The sequence below is a fragment of the Mesocricetus auratus genome, unplaced genomic scaffold (assembly GCF_017639785.1).
Source record: "Mesocricetus auratus isolate SY011 unplaced genomic scaffold, BCM_Maur_2.0 Super-Scaffold_100010, whole genome shotgun sequence".
Classification (NCBI taxonomy): Eukaryota; Metazoa; Chordata; class Mammalia; order Rodentia; family Cricetidae; genus Mesocricetus; species Mesocricetus auratus.
Window position 1 is genome coordinate 34,183,235 of NW_024429194.1, and position 17,524 is coordinate 34,200,758.

Below are 17,524 nucleotides of genomic sequence, written 5' to 3' on the forward strand. Positions count from 1 at the left end.
TTTAAAAACAAACGCTGGTGTTCAGAAAATTATCCAAGTGACCAGAAACACACAACAAAGGCACAAACAAGTGTTAAATAAACTGATTAAATGTGAACAAAGTGGAGTTTGAGACCAGCCTGGTCTACAAGAGCTAGTTCCAGGACAGCCTCCAAAGCCCCAGAGAAACCCTGTCTCAAAAAACAAAAACAAAAACAAAAACAAAAAAAAAGTGAACAAAGTGGACACACAAAATAAAATGTTGTTTTACTGGTTTGATACTGGGCTACAATCACTCAAGTTGTCACTACTGGGAAGGTAACAGGACCTCGCTTTATTATCTCTAACATGCATGCAAACAAATGTATCATTATCTGAAAAACAAATCTGTAGAAAATAAAAGTGCTGTCACATACAGTCAGGTGGCAACACAATTCACTATGACTGTCAAACTAGCTTGAAATACAATGCCTGAAATGGAGACAAAGAAAAGAACAGCCTTCAAATCATTCTGAATACCCCTCAAACTCTAAGGACAAGATTTTACAAAACAAATTTTATTTTTGGCATCAATATCTTTCTAGGGGACAGCACACTCTGCTAGGTTCCCAGGTATCTATTCGGCAGGCACCACCTACAGTGAGCTTTGTGTAGGACACCAATCCGTTGGAATGTGGCCTCCCAGTCAGAATGCATTAGCTCCATACTGGAATACCCATCAATGTTCTGCAGAACTTCATTTCAGGAAATACCCATTATTAATTATGATTGAAGAACAAGCAGTTTGAATTCCAGTTCTCACTCAGAAGCAGAGGCAGGTGGATCTCTCAGTGAGGGCAGCAGGACTACATAGTGAGACCCTATTTCAAAACCAACCAACCCCCACCTAAATCCCAAATCTCTCATATACATACAAATGCACACACACAGCCTAGACAGAGAGCTTTTCTTTTCCTTCCTTCCTTTCTTTTCTGAGAGGATATCTCACATGGTCTAGATTGGCCTCAATGCTTATACATCTGAGGATGACCTTGAACTTCTGATCCTCCTGTCCCCATCCTCCAAGTGCTAAGATTAAAAGGTGTATGCCATAGCAGATGGAGGGGTGGCTTAGTGATTGGCACTTAGCTGCTTCTGCAGAAGTTGGACCCAGAGAGCAGTTCAAAGCCACCAGTAACTCCAATTAGAAAGGATACGATGCCCCTTTCCTTACCTGATGCACACACCTACGAAAACATGCACTGGAGAATGTGTGTATATGCAAAACATTTATGCACATAAAATAAAAATATCTGCCGGACGGTGGTGGCGCACACATTTAATCCCAGCACTCGGGAGGTGGAGGCAGGCAGATCTCTGTGAGTTCAAGGCCAGCCTGATCTACAGAGTGAGTTCTAGGACAGCTTCCAAAGCCACAGGGAAACCCTGTCTCGAGAAAAACAAACACAACAACAACAAAACAAACAAATTAATTAATTAAAAATAAATAAAAATATCGCCAGGCATTGGTGGTGCATGCCTTTAATCCCAACACTTGGGCAGGCGGATCTCTGTGAGTTTGAGGCCAGGTTGGTCTACCAAGTGAGTTCCAGGACAGGCTCCAAAACAATACAGACAGATGCTGTCTTGAAAAAAAAAACAAAAACAAAAAACAAAACAAAGCAAAAATATCTAAAGGTGTGTGCCACCAAGCCTAGTTTACATGGGGCTGGTGATTGAACCAAGGGGTTTGTGAAAGGTTAGGCAAGCAGTCTATCAACTGAAGTACATTCCCAGTCCCAGAAAACATTTTAATTTGCCTGTCACTCTAAGGGAGCTTCTTGGCTACTCAGCTGGGTAGTGTCAGCAACCACGCTTTACAATGTGAGAAGCATGTTCAAAGAAACAAACAGAACAAAGACGGCTCACTCCTATAATTCCAGAACTCAGAAAGCTGAGGCATGAAGACTGCTGGAGAGGTCTACATGGGCTACAAAGCGAGAGCAAACAAACAAGCTCCCACCACCCCACTTCAAATGTACAAACCAGCCCTTCCTTCCTGTAGAGAAGAGAGGCTCCAAACTCTGCGGGCTTGCAGTTCAGGGGCAGTGCAGGCCCACCCTTTTCTCTTTTGGAACCACAGTCCAAAAAACCAGCAAATCCTCAAGTAAGATAGAAAGATTTTCTTTATTAATGACCCCAACCGTATTTCTTTAGATACAGGAGTTTTGAACTCAAATACTTAGAAGAAAACAAGTTAAGATTGCATTATCTGCAACTCATTACCAGTAACATATTGCAAAGCAAACAGCTTGGAAAAGGGTGAAGAGGAAGGGGAGTAAGGGAGGGAAAAATACAAGAAGGGAATTAAGTTGATCAAGTGGAATTTTTTTTTCTTTTTAAATTCTTGGGAACTATGAAGTCCTTGCAAGCACAGCTCGTTTCTGCAGGTTATTTGCCAAACTCGTACAAAAAGGAACCCAGACGGAGAATCCCTTAAGAACCTGGAGAGGTGCAACACGAAGGGCTACAGTCATCCAGTAGCGAGCGGTCCAGCCTTCCATCAACAGCGCTTCCTCCTCAGTTCCCAAGCGTTAGCGGGATGAAAATGTCTTCCCCCTTCAAAAGCAGAGACCGTGTGAAGGCTTGTTCCAAATAGCCTCTCCTTCTAACCTGTACTCAACCTGGGGTGGAATGCCCAAGGGACACCCAACAATGAGGGAAGGGAGAATGGCTTTGCTACCTTTCTTCTGACTCAATACTGTAAGTAACACTGTGCCAAGCCCTTCAGGGCGCTGGATATTCCCAGCAGATGGGAAAATTGTCTTCATTTTTTTTTTTTTAATGGTGTCTCACTGTGTGGCCCTAGATGACCTGGAACTAGCTAGGTACACTGCGCCTGCCTTTGTCTAAGAGCAGGCCTGAATTATTTTAATCTGTCCATATTTAGCAGGATAGCAGGTTTTTGAACAACTAAATTTATTCCTGTGAAGGACTCATCTTTCCTCAGGTACCCCATCAGGGCAGTAACCAATTCCTGCCTCTTTGTCCAATGCTGGCCATAGAACAGACTGGTGAAGGGACAATTATTAGGGTGAAGATAGGTGATGCAAACAGTTCCAGGGCTATTCTAACATCCCACCTTTTGATCTTTCTGTCTGGTTTTATTTTTCTTTGCTTGCTTTGTATGTGTATCTTTGTAAAGGCCAGAAGTCAGCACTGGATGTTTTCCCTCAATTGGTCAATTGGTTTTCTTTCCTTCTTCTTTTCTTTTTTTTTTTTTGGAGACAAGGTCCCACTCCATAGCTCTAGGTGGCCTGGACCTTGCTACGTAACCAGGCTGGTCTTGAAATCATTGATATCATACTACTGCCTTCCAAATGAATCCTGGGATTAAAGATGTGTGCCATCGTGCCTGGCTCTTCATCATATTTTTCGAAACAGGTTTCTCATTGAACCTGGACTCACTGACTGCTGAGACTGGCTGGCTAGAGAGCTCCTACAATCCACCTGTCTCTGAGCCCTTTGTACTAAGGTTACAGGAATGTGCCACCACACCTAGTTTATACATGGGTGATGGGGATCTGAACTCAAGTCCTCAAGTTAGCACAGTGGGCACTTGACCAACTAAGCCATCTCCCAGCCTATCTGTTTGTTTTTGGAGGTAAGATTTTGCTAACGTTACTGAGGTGAGTCTCAACCTATCTTTCTGCTTCAGTCCCCAACAGCCTCAGTAGCTAGGACCACAGATTCATGCCACAGGCTGGTTCTGTATGGTTCTGACACGTCATCCAGAGCAAGTTTCCCTTTCTATCCCAGGTCACACAAGGCACTGTCGTAAAGACAAGGAAGGAAAGGAGAAACTGCAGGCACTAGGAGACAGGGTCTTGAAAAAGACAGAAAAAAACAAGTGCCTCCCTGGACATAACCACACTTGCCTACCTCGTCTACAGCTTTGCACTTTTTACATATGCTACACCGCTGCCATACCATGACATCCGATTCGATCTCTCTATAGAGGTCAGACGGAACACCAACCTTTTAGGTTGTAGGTGGCAGCATAGACACTCAGACTTCCCACCAAGCACACAGATGCCTGATGTTCCTGTTACTAAAATCCCCTTACCTACTTCTTAGGACTCAGTGGAACAGCTCAGATGTCAATAGACTGGTACAGAGGCCCACACCAGGAGCTGAAGGAGCTCTCAACGCCTGCCACCCACACTCCAGCAAACTCTCTAGGTCTCCCATCCCGTTGGCCTTTTGAGCAGAGTCACACTGCTTACTGCTCTGCTTGTCATCTTTGTCCCTGACACAGGCAGCCTGTGCCTTGTACATCTTTCCTGCTGAGAGCAGAGCAGCAGAAAGAACATGGAGGTGCTGCCTCCAGGCCTCTTCAGATAACCATGTCCTCAAGTGACTAACTCCACCTCCAGGAACACAGAAGGAAGAGACTCACCTCTTAAAATTCAAGCCCACAGAGAACAGATTATTAGTTTAAGGGGTGTGTGTGTGTGATTTCTTTCCCTGTCATTCTTGTAGCCCACAAAGACTGTGGAAAGGAGGAACTCTGCCTGGTGCCTTCAGAAGGGAAGCCGTTTCATCTCACTTTCACTTAGGTAGCTCTAGGCTCGGCCCCACTGCCCTCTTCAGTCACTGGGTACAGGCACTGCATCAGGACCTGCTACTTCTGCTGAGCTGAGGTGGGAGGGGGGAGGGTCCTTCTACTTACGTGATTGTTTTCATTTCTTTTTTCTCGGCATCTGGGCGTGCACGGTTGAGCACCTTAAGGAAGTCAGATGTTTTTGCTCGCATTCGTGTATGAATATAGGCCTAAGAGCAAACAAAGGAGGAACTGAAATAGGCCCACATGCTAAAGAAATAGCTTTGCTTTCATTGGTATGAACATGGGGTATGCTAGGGAGCACGTAAGGGAGGGTGGGACTGCCAGGCAGCAATTCCGGAGATATAGACTAACCCCCCCCTACTACAGGAAGGAAGAGGGGGGAGAGGAGAAGGCCATTTCTCTCTTACTGTGGGGCCAAACTTGTGAGGAACATGCTAAGCAAGTGGTCTACGACTGGCCACACCAAGAGATACCAACAGATGACTTCTTCAGGCCTCTGGAACTTTTTAAAGATTTTTTTGAGATAGCGTTTCTCTGTTTAGCTTTGGGGCATGTCCTGGAAATAGCTCTTATAGACCAGGCTGGCCTGGAACTCACAGAGATCTGCCTGACACTGCCTCCCAAGCCCTGGGGTTAAAGGTGTGTGCCACCACTGCCCGGCAAGATTTTTTTTTAGAATACATGTGCCTGCATGATTTTATGTACATTCTATATGTGCATGTGTCCATGGAGATGGAGGCCAGAAGAGTGCATCAGGTCCCTGGGTACTCGATTACATAAGGTTGTAAGCTGACGTGGGCACTGGAAACTGAACCTGGGTCCTCTCAAAGAGCAGTAAGTACCCTCCCTCCAAGTTTTTCCAGACAGGGTTTTTCTGTGTAGCCCTGGCTGTCATGGAACTCACTTTGAAGACGAGGCTGGCCCCGAACTCAAAGACATCAGCCTCCCAAGTGCTGGAACTAAAGGCGTGTGCCACCACCTCCAGCACAGTAAGTACTCTTAATTGCTGAGCTCTCTCCCTCCATCTTTCCCCCAGTCTCATGTGCAAGTGTCTACTGAGAGTTGATCAATAGGCTGGTAGAGACGCTGGTGCACCTTACCTTAGAGCACTTAATGTGGTAGTGCAGATAGTCCCGGAACGTGTGGATCAGGTTGATGGTGTTGTCTCGAGCAGTGGCGTTGGTATGGCGAGGGAAGAGCACTAAGGCAGGAGAAACAAACTCAGCATTAGCAATGGTGTGTGTGCTACCACCATAGACAACACAACCGTAGGGATTCCAGTGAAGCTCATGGCACAGAAACAGGTATGACTGGGCACTCATTCCAAACCTGGATTCCATACTGAACTCTAGATTCCAGCTTTTGTTTAGGAACAAAGCTGCTAGTTTTGGGTCCTTGGTACTAAAGCACAGACTGTCAGTAAAACTAGGTTCCAAAGAATACTTATCTCCTGAGCATGAAAACCAAATAGGGTAGCTGCTTTCGATCCAGAGGCTCAGACTACTGCACTGCACTGGGGCAGACCTGCCTTTGGTCTCCAGTTCTTTTTTGTTTTTTGAGACAGGGTTTTTCTGTATTGCTTTGGAAGCTGTCCTGAAACTCACTCTTTAGACCAGGCTGGCCTCACAGAGATCCTCCTGCCTCTGTCTCCCGAGTGCTGGAATTAAAGGTATGCGCCACCAACACCCAGCTTGGTCTCCAGTTCTTACCATCCTTGTTTTACTAACACCAAGAGCCCTGAGTTGTATTAACTGTGCTGAAATGGTTCTCAGTTTACCCTGGCTTGAAGGGGGGGGTGAAGAACATCAGGCTACAAAATATGTTCTATTCCAAGTTTACCATGATTTATGCACCATAAAGAAATGCTGTCAATGAAACTGATATGCCATCAACTGTAAGATACACCTCAACTTCAAGAATTATGTGGAAGCAAAATGTATTCACCAGCAACAAACAGCTACACCTTTAGCTTAAAGGTGAATTGCAGGAGATATTCTTGTAGCTTTGCAGCATGGAAATGGGCCGTTAGCTGTCATGATCAGTCAGCTCATATGGCTGACACAAGTGAAGCTTGGTATCTTCGGTGGAAGAGAACACTCAGCAAATTACAGCTGAGCACAGGCTTTAGAAGCAAAAACTCAAGCATTGCCACAGAATCAAGCAATGCTGACATGGCCATCCCTAACCCCTGGCACCACAGCTTACCTTTCTTACCATTTAAGAAAAACCAAAAGAAGCAGGAAATGATTACTGCAGCTAAATCGCACCCAGTTTGCTTTGTAATCAGTGCCCCGTGACGCTCCTATCACAGCTTAGAAAAGACAACACAAACATGTTGCTTTGTAATCAGTGCCCCGTGACGCTCCTATCACAGCTTAGAAAAGACAACACAAACATGTTGCTTTGTAATCAGTGCCCCGTGACGCTCCTATCACAGCTTAGAAAAGACAACACAAACATGTTGCTTTGTAATCAGTGCCCCGTGACGCTCCTATCACAGCTTAGAAAAGACAACACAAACATGTTGCTTTGTAATCAGTGCCCCGTGACGCTCCTATCACAGCTTAGAAAAGACAACACAAACATGTTGCTTTGTAATCAGTGCCCCGTGACGCTCCTATCACAGCTTAGAAAAGACAACACAAACATGTTGGTATGCTTGCTTGCTTCTGCCCACTACAAAAGTTAGCTAAGGCGGCCCAGATTTAGACATTCTGCCGTCTGAAAGAGGCAACCCCACTTGCTGATAGGAGGGCTTGGGCGGTTCTGTGCAGCGCTGAGGACTAAAGTCAGGGCCATGTGTGTTTAGGCAAGCACTCTACCACTGAACTACCTCTCCAGCCTCACCAAAGGTGATGTAGCCAATGTTGTCACCCACGGCAGCATCTGTGTCTTTCAGCTCTAGAGGAGGTTCCCTGTGGCTAAAAAGGACCTGGGGGGCTGTGTGGCTGGCTCTTCGTCCTTCTTTGAATTCCTGTGGAGACATAGCAAGAGAAAAATTCATGAGTTGAGTGGCACCTTACCCATACTACGTGCTCTGACCTTTGGACCAGAACACAACTAAAAATGAACTGTCAAACCTCAATTACATGCCTGGTGTTGGTGGTGCTCACTTTTGATCCCAGTACTAGGTAGGCAGACACAGACTGGTTTACAAAGTGAGTTCCATGACAGCCAGGGCTACACAGACATACTCTGTCTCGAAAAGCCAAACCAAACCAAACCAAACCAAACTAAGCCCAAGAAACCCACCTCAGCTACAGAGTACCAGCTGCTTCCACTGCGCTCTAGATTCAAAAATGAGACTACAGCGCACTGAAAGCACTGCAGGGAAGTCCTTTCCCGTTCCTCATATTCTGGAGTAACATGGCAAAAGGACCAACCTGAGTTCAGGGTGAGTCGAGGAAGAGTGGGAAGACTGCTCCAGAAAACAAAACTCACGATAAGCACTGCTGCTTTCTACTCCCTTGAGTATACTGTGAAAGGGGAGCCTTCTTTTTTAAGGAGATCTTTAGAGTTTCAAGGTGACCAGTACCAGCCCTTAGCTAGAATTTTAAATAAATTATAGTTGAACAATTTCCTGCCGGGCGGTGGTGGCGCACACCTTTAATCCCAGCACTCAGGAGGCAGAGGCAGGCAGATATCTGTGAGTTTGAGGCCAGCCTGGTCTACAGAGCGAGTTCCAGGACAGTCTCCAAAACAATACAGAGAAACCCTGTCTCGAAAAAAAAAATACATAATTGAACAATTTCCCACCCCTCCCTTGGTTCCCCACTTTGCAGTTTCTTCCTTTCCTTCTCCCCATGCCCCCTTGTCCATCACCCCCACCCAGAGACAGGGCTTCATGTGGCTAGGCTGGTTTTAAACTTACTAAATAAATGAGAAGAACTTTTGGTGGTGAGCCTAGCCTTTAATGGCTGAGCCATTTCCCCAGCTGATAGGACTTGTAGCTCCTGATCATCAGGCCTCTACAACGTCAGTGCACCCACACCTCAGCCTCTACGTCCAGTTTCATGGATGCCGTGCTGTTACTGTGTGCGGGGCCTCTGATCCCACTGTTTAATGTACTCTTCATCTGTTACTATTCAGAATTCATCAATCAAAACTCTAAAGCAAATTTAACCCCTCTCTGGGGGCTAAAGATGACAGAATGAAAGAAGCTGAGTTGTCTTAGGAGGGTAAGGCAGAAGAATCAAGTTAGGCTAGCGTGTATTACCGAGAAAGTCCTTCTCCCAACACCCTCCCTGTAAAAACAAACCCTAACAAAACTCTAGTAAGCAGGAGTAGTGGCACATGCTCATAATCTCAGACCTTGGAAGATGGGGGCAAAAGAATCAGGAGTTCAGGTCATTCCAGGCAGTTCAAAGCTAGTCCCAGTCTACAGGAGAGTCTGTCTCAAAGAAACCAAACAACCCCCCCCAAAATAAAAGAGCTCATGATCCTGAACAAAAACACAGTGCTTATCAAGCAAAGAAAAAAAAAAAAAGAGTAGAGCATTAAAAAAACAAGCAAAACAACATCAAAACCAGGCCATTCCTCCTATGCTTAATCCCCAGGTCAACAGAGAGTGAATATGACATCCTTCTCCTAGAGTTCCCAGCAAGACAGCACTTTTAAAAAAATTACACATGAACACAAAATCCCCAAATCAGTCAAATCTAAATTTATACTTCATAGCTTTTAAAAATAGTTTGGTAGCCTAGATTTAGTCCATTTCTTAACTATTGCATTTAATTCCCATTAATTATGCAAAAACATTATGAAATGTCTGTCTAGAGGCTTACCCTAGTCATATATGTATACCCTCTTCTTCATGAAGTCCAGTACCATCAAATACTAAAGTGTCAGTATTCCACTTTTTCACAAAGGGACTCCCAAACAACAGTTTCTGATCAATTAGTCCCCCAAAAAGGCATTAATGAGGATGGCATTTTGACATTTTCCATTGCTAGGTAGAAGGCCCATACACAAAGCCTGACTGTGGTAACCACAGCTTCTTTCAAGCCTTTTTTGAAAGGGTTGGGGTGGAGGATGGATATTATTGTGCTTTAAATTTTTTTCTGAAAAAAGAAAAATTGAGGCCTAGGCCATCTTGCAGCAATTCTCCTGTCTCAGGGTTTTAAGTTGCTGGGCAATAGCCTGGGTGCTTCATAAAAAAATAAAAACAAAACACTCATCACTCTGCCATAGAACAGGAAAGTGTATTAATGCTTGCTTTATATTACAGTGTGAATGCTTATCTACCTCAGAAGGCAGCAGTCTGAATACACCCTGACCAACAAACTCTCATGTCTGAGAGCCACTGACTGGCCAGCAGACAAAATGACGCAGCCACAACCAGTCTACAATATGCTGAGTCCCACTGCACCAGAATCCCAATGACAAAATGTTCTTCTAAATCCCATTACTCTTCCCAGCAGGAGGTAATCTACGGTGACTCATTCAAACTGTGACAGGGTTCTCCTATCAGCCATAATTCCATCTACTTTGGAATTCATTATTCATTATTCTGAAGACATGGGACCTAAACCAAGCCAAGAACAGTCCTTGCCACAAAACTAGTAAACATGAGATAAGGAAATTGAGACTACACTTTAGATCAAGGACTCTGTCACAGGAAGGAAGGATAGTTAATATTCAGTCAAAATTAATCCTCCCTCTTGCCTTGTCTTGCAAAAGGCTAGAACCATCAGGAAGAAATAGAATATTCATATAAGTTGGTGGGGAGGCCATGCTGGTTAGCTTCTGTCATATCTGAGAAGGGGGAACCTCAGCTGAGGAACAGTCTCCATTAGACTGTCTTGGGGGCACGTCTGTGGGGCGTTTTTCCTCAATAATGATTGACGTGAGGAGCCAGCTCAAGGGATGTGGTGCCACCCTTGGGCAGGTGGTCCTGGGTTGTATAAGGAAGCAGGACAAGTGAGCCATGGGGAACAAGGCAGTAAGCAGCACCCCTCCATGGCTTCTGCTTTACTTCCTGCTTTCAGGCTCTGGGGTTCCTGGACTCCTTCAGTGATGAACTGTGACCTGGCAGTCTAAGGTAAAATAAACCCTTTTGGCCAGTGTTCTCTCACAGCAACAAAGAAACAAACTAAGACAGGGTTGTTCATCACAACTTCCAAGTTCCAACATTAACAGAACTTTTGTCTTTCCTATAATATGGCGTATGTGTATGTTATTCTGTTACCATGTTCCTAGTACTGGGGATTGAACCAGGGACCATGCCCAAACACTGAGCTATATACACAACCCTACCCCATACGGTGGCTATGTATGCAGAGTGTAAAGATTACTTCCTGAAGCACCATTTCCCCTGAAGATTTTTGCTCCATACCTGCATGAAGACCTTTCCGATGACCACATCATCGTCATCCTTAAACACCGTGCTGAAGACTACTGTGACTCTGTCCTTTTTAGATTCGACATACCTGAGGGAAACAAACTCAGGCATGTAAGTACAGTGTCAGAAGATTCTGTCACTATCTATCTGCAAGTGAAGTAGAGGGTAAAGTGCAAAGTCTCCAACTCAGTAAAGCAAAGGTGTGCCAGAGACCAGTACTTGCAGTCAAGAAAGTCAGGGCAGTAAATGCATTCTTAAGGAAGTGGGATTAACAAAACTAGGTTTTTAAATCTTGTATATAAGGCATAACATGTACTTTAAGTCAGTGATTCTTAGAGTGTCATTAAAAAAAAGATTCCTTACATGATAGGATCCATACATAGTACACATATAACTTAGGAGCTGCAGTAAAGCATTTATGCTTAGTCTCTGGTGCCTGACTATCTAGGCTATCTTTAAATATTTTTCATTGTTTATTTAATTTAATATGTACACATGTTTTGTCTATGTGTATAACTGTGCATGTGTGTGCTTTGTGTCCAAAGAGGAAGTCAGATGCCCTGGATTTGAGTCACAGATGATTGTGAGTTGCCATATGGATTGAGAACTGAACTCAGATCCTCTAGAAAAGCAGTGAGTACTCTGAAGGGCTGAGTATCTCCCTAGCCCATGAGAAACTCCTTTAAGAGAACTCAGAGCCTGCAGAGATGGCTCAATGGCTAAGGGCACTAGCTGCTCTTCCAGAGGACATGGGTTCAATTCCCATCCTACAAAGCGGCTCACAACCATAAAATACCAATACACATAAAATAATAAGAAAGCCTAAAAAACAAAAACATAAAAAACTTCTAAGAGTAGTGCCTTAAGGAATAGCACAGGATTTCTTTTCATTTGGTTGATACTGTATCTCTCTCAGCCAGAGCCATATGGAGGCCACCATCAGGCCAGAGCTGAAGTTCACACTTACATGGTCTCATCATCCCGGTAATGGATAACCGCTCTGTTTTCTCCTTCCTTGCCCTCTTCTTGGAACTGAAAGTATTTCTCAAAGACAGAGGCAAAGCAATTTCGCTTCAACATGCCAGCCTGATGCACAATAGACTCCTTGGATGCCGGCAGATTTTCAAGGTCATATAGCAAAGAAACATTGTATCCTGGTGGGAGGAAAACAAACAAACAAACAAAAAACCCCACCCATTAGTTATATGAAAAACCAACAAAAGCCAAACCAAACCTAAACAGTGTAGAGGCAATTTCCCATCTCTATTTGCTCCATACCATAAAATGTAGATATTTATAGCTAGTTAATAAATCCCAAGCAGTATCAAAGATGAACAGTTACAATTACAAATATGTAATGGGAAGAAGAATAATCTAGAACTCTGATTAGAACTTTGGGTCCTAGAGACAGTTGTGAAAGGAGACGATATGACTCAAGGAGTACAAGTCACATATTTTCTCCCATGGTTTAATACACAGCCACACAGTCAACAGGTGGAAGGTTTTTGGGCATAAAATCCGATCCCCCCCCCCACCACTGCAAACCCTTTGTGAGAGGGGGCATACATACTTTCCCAACAGTGTCTATCTGAATAACTGAATATTTCCAGGGTTTTCAGAATTCTACTTCATTTGACCCCATGCCTTTCTCTGAAGATGTCAGGGGTCATCTTATTCTCATTTAGAATGGAAAAGTGGTTCAGAGAAGCAGTGCCTTGTTGAATACATACGGCTATGTAGCTTCCTATTCTGAACTGAACACAAGTGGGTCCAAATTCTGGCCTCATTGTGTAACCTTGGAAAACTGCCCTATCTCTACAAGGCCCTCATCTTTGGGGGAAAAGGTGTGAGGGGTCTGAGGTGGTGGTAGAAGATGTAGTAGGTCGAAGGAAGGTATTAAATTAGACACAATACAGTAGTTAAATTAGGCACGGTGTACACCATCTGCAATGTCAGCACTCAAGAAATCGAGGGAGGTATCCTGACTTCCAGGAAAGTCTGGGCTACATAACAAAACATCCACAGAATTTATAGACAAGGTCATCCATAAGAGAGGCAGAACAGGAACTGAGGATCATGTCTACTGACCACTAAGCTACTGCCCCCTTCCATGAATGCCAGGAACAGGGCTAATTAAGTCATTAATGGTACTCCAAAGTCTATACATGCTTTCTCAAGAATACTTTTAAACCACTGGGAATCATTTAAAAACAGTAACTGATGGAACTGTATGAATCTCACACGCCTAAATGTCTCTAATCCTTATATTATTATTAATAAAGTTACTCCCTGGGCCCTATTTTCCCTATGTGCCGCTTTGGAATCATAGGCTGTTTAAAGCTTCATTTTTGTCATGTTAACATTATAAACAGTAACAATCATTAAGTGATTGTGGGAAATCTGAAAAACAACAACAACAAAGAGTTGAGGTTTGCTGTTTCTCAGAGTCCACAACAAAAGCAAGTATAGCTAATGTCTGATCTCAAGTGAAACTTCAGATAGCAACAGAACATGCTGAAGATGCAAAGTAACAATCAAGGGCCGGTGAGACAACTGAGGATAAGTGTTTGCTATAAATCCTGTGATGGCTTCAGCTCATCTCAGAACCTCCGTACAGATGAAAGGGAGAACTGACAATAAGCTGTCCGACGGCTTCCATAAGCATGGTATAGTGCACACTCCCCATACACATACATATATAATAATACTTTTTTAAAAACAAAAATTTAAAAAGTAATCACTGGTTTTTATTTTAATTTGAAGTTATAATCACCAATGAATTGCCATGTTAGTACTGAGAATTGAACCTGGGCTCCCTGGGAGAACAATCAGTGCTCTTAACCACTAAACCATCTCTCCAGTCCCCGATTCTACATTTTGAAAAGGGGTCTCTCACTGAGATCTAGGGCACACCAATTAGACTAGACTGGCTACAAGCAGACTCTAGGATTGCTGGTGATTTCCCCATGACTGGGATTACAACTGCACATTATTGTTTAATTAGGTCCTTGTGCTTTGGAGACAACTACTTTACAAACTGAGCTATCTCCCCAGTGCTCCAAGAGCATTTTCTGATTTTGCTCAAAGGACACATGTTCAGACAAAGGAGGCTCCTCTGGCTAAAAGATTTGAAGAATCATTTTGGGGTGTTAATAACACAATTCTTAAAGCCACTGTGTATCACACTGAAAAAGGTAGAAGCCTCTAATGGTTACTTATACAGAGGGAGGTGACTCAAGACCTGGGCTCCTGCAGATGTATTTTATGGAATGAAAATTTAAAAGAAATCCTCTAGATTAAGAAAAAAAAAAGGTCTGATACAAACAGGACATGGTGCTTTGCTATCATTCCATAGCCATTAGCATTTCTACATACCTGATTCTGGGTTCACCAGGAAACTCCCGTATACTCTCTTTAATAGCTGGAGAGAGAGAAAAAAGTTAATCCAAAGTCCAGGGTAATTTTATTATTTTCAAAACACACAGTGCTTGTAATAAACTCTTCCTAAACCAATATGCATAATTTCCATTTGTTGGGTGGCAAACTAGAGGGAAAATGAATTCATCAAGTGGCAAAACAGATCGCTCATAAAACTGGATTATAACCCAAAGGTTAGTTCAAGGATTGTCTCTCAAAGACCTGACCACACCCCTCCCATTTTTTTTCTTTTCAGATTCTACAATCTACTCAAGTCTTTCTTTTTTGAGAGTAGAGAGATGCAGCTATGAATTATCAACTAAGCACAGGCTGAAACCCTAACCCAGGTGAATGAAGAGATAAAATCCAATTTCTGGGCACTGACTTCTGTAAGTGTGTTAATCTTGTATGCATAGTTGGCTTTTAATGCAAAGGACAAAGGATGACAGAATCTCAGCTGGCTAGTAACACAGTGTGCTCACACAACAGTGTCCTAGTGATTTGGATTTCCCTATCCAACACCTTATTCTGCAGACTACTTTCCAGCTTTTGGAAGCAGAGCACAAACAAAAGCCCCTTACACTCCCCTCACTTTTCTCTGCTAGAGAGACTATCCCCCTGGTGAAATCTCCCATAACTGACACCCTAAAGGCAGGATCCAGGCTCACTTAAGTGTGTAAGGAACACAGTAAGTAGTGAAAAGAAAGCATGTAGTAAAATCGTGAGCAATCTGAGAAGCTTTTCAGGGCTTAGTAGACTTCATTTATTGGGCAGTTGAACTCAGACATGGGTGCTGGGTAAGGTAGTCCATGCCTGTAATCTCAATACTCAGGATGCTGGAGCAGAAGGACCTCCAGGTTAAGGTCAGCCAGGGCTACAAAGGAGACTGTTTCAAAACCAAAGGAAAAAGTCTCAAACTCTAAAAATAAAACAGAAGTAAGCTCCCAAAAGACAAAATCCCAGATCAGTCTCATTTACTAACCTTCACTAAAAACTCAGGAAGGGTCAGGCAGTGATAAAGCATGCCTTTAATCCCAGCACTTGGGAGGCAGAGGCAGGCGGATCTCTGAGTTAGAGTCCAGCCTGGTCTACAGATGGAGTTATGGAGCCAGAGCTGTCACACAGAGAGATCCTTTCTCAGGGGGTGGGGGAGGGGGTGGGGGTGAGGGAACAGAACAACAACAACAAAAACTTAGAAAGGGAGAGGCACCATTGCTCCACAGATGGTAAAAAACACACTTAAAAACCAGCAGTGTATGTAGAGAAGAAGCAGGGCTTCCCTTTTGTGGACATAAGGTATCACGTAGCCCAGGCTGGTCTGGAACTTATTCTGTAGTTGAGGATGATCCTGCTGTCTCCACCTCCCAAGTTTGGGGACTCCAGATATGTACCCACGAAGAAACAAGTTCTGTCTATGGCATCCAGTCAAGTTCTGCTGCTTACCACAAATAACCTTTTAACAGTCTACAGTATCAGAGTATCAGTTACACCTTTGTCGAATTACAAAGGCAAAATAAGCTTTTGTCTTGTTGGTTAAGAGTTACACATGCTGTTTAAAAGAATTTCAGGGTAGGAGCTGGAAAAACAGCTCAGTGGTTAAGAACACTGGTTGCTTTTTCAGGACTCCAGTAAAATTCCCAGCACCTACACAGTGGCTTATAACCTTCTGTACCTCCAGTTTCAGAGGGTCCAATGCTCTCTCCTGTACGTGGTGTACAGATACATATGCAGACAAAATACTCATACACATAAGACACTTAATTTTTAAAAGAAGAAAAACAGAGTTGTGGCAGCCAGACAAATATAGGCAGCACTAGGCCAGCTCTGCAACAGCAGGACCTGTCAGGCTTACTGCTGTAGTCTGAGACAACCGCCCTGTATACAGAGACATGCAGTAGCTGTCCAAAGGCATATGGATGTTCTTTTTCATGTTATGTTCAATGAACTCCCTACATAGCACTAAAATAAATAAAAACTAACAATAAACCCATTCCTTTTCTTGGTGATGCCAGAGACCAAACCTAGGGCTTTGTGCACATTTGGTAAATAACTTCACCGTGGAGCTATGCCCTCTAGGATCAGTCTCAAATATACGTTAGAAATATCTTAAGTAAAGGTCTGGAAATAGTTCACTGAATAATTTCCTAATATTTCTATGCTTGATCACTTTACAAATTCCTTGTCTACAGAATTTGGTAACTATGAATCCCAAAATATGAACTCAAGGTCACACTTGTTTACTTAAAGGGAAAAACAAGCAATGCCTGGTGATCACACAGCCAAGTGAGCTTTAACAAAAAGAGGAACTGCAGGGCAGGGCTCAAGGTCACAGAGTTTGTTGGTGGCACATGGGCACATGGAGTTTTGACCTTCAGGTGCTCTATGTACCACTTCTCCTAAGAGTCTGGGGTAATTGGCATGCTCCCTGAGCTACAATATTAAACCACTGCTACTAGAAGAAAGGGGATATCAGAATGGAGAAACCAAAGCCCCTTCAATTTAGTTTAACTTCAGTTTTACTGGAAGAATATTCTGAAATCTATGAAGTATTTAGAGCCATATTTATACCACTTTTAATTTCTTATTTTTTAAAATATTTTTTAAATTTATGATTATTATCATGTGTTCAAGTGCTAGTCCCAAGTATGGCGGCCAGAAGACAACTTCTGGAAGTCAAGTTTCCTCCTCCTACCATGGTTCCAGAGATTCAATTCAGGTTATCAGGTTTGCATGTCAAGTGCTTTACCCACTGAGCCATCTAGAAAGCCCTTCTGTTCTTGACATAACTCTTGAAAATTTTCTGCTATTTCGCTTACATCTGTTTTCTTTTTTAAAGGCCAATCTCACTGTGTAATCCACATTGGCCTTGAACTTATGATCTTTCTGCTTCCACCTCTCCACCGCTGGAATCACAGTTATGTGCTACTGCATCACAAAGTTCACTTACACTTCCAATCATGATTCATTCTTAAATTTGTGCCTCTTTTTGACTGTCAAGAGAAGAGTGGAGGCAACCTGTCAACCTTAAGTATCAGATCTGCCTACCTGAACAGAGCGGTCTGCCTTTAAAAAGGGCCTGTGAAAATACAAGCTTCCTGTGGTTATCACAGGCTGGTCACTGTTTAACCCACCTAGGGAGTCATTTACTGCTTACTCTGCTCCCAACTGGGACTGCTACTTCC

At 43.4% G+C, this 17,524-nt stretch overlaps 1 protein-coding gene across 2 annotated transcripts in view; it reads right to left on the bottom strand.

The window, feature by feature from the left end:
- Positions 1 to 2,126: 2,126 nt before the first annotated feature.
- The window catches only part of Arpc2 (actin related protein 2/3 complex subunit 2), a 29,104-nt gene continuing 13,706 nt past the window's right edge, over positions 2,127 to 17,524 (bottom strand). For both annotated transcript variants that reach the window (XM_005070501.4, XM_005070502.4), the window contains 7 exons: positions 14,301 to 14,346; positions 11,893 to 12,079; positions 10,920 to 11,013; positions 7,433 to 7,559; positions 5,686 to 5,786; positions 4,691 to 4,791; positions 2,127 to 2,577 (listed from right to left, as the gene is read on the bottom strand). In XM_005070501.4, coding sequence (XP_005070558.1) covers positions 2,553 to 2,577; positions 4,691 to 4,791; positions 5,686 to 5,786; positions 7,433 to 7,559; positions 10,920 to 11,013; positions 11,893 to 12,079; positions 14,301 to 14,346 — 681 coding nt within the window. In that variant the 3' untranslated portion in view covers positions 2,127 to 2,552. The remainder of the gene's footprint in view (positions 2,578 to 4,690; positions 4,792 to 5,685; positions 5,787 to 7,432; positions 7,560 to 10,919; positions 11,014 to 11,892; positions 12,080 to 14,300; positions 14,347 to 17,524) is intronic.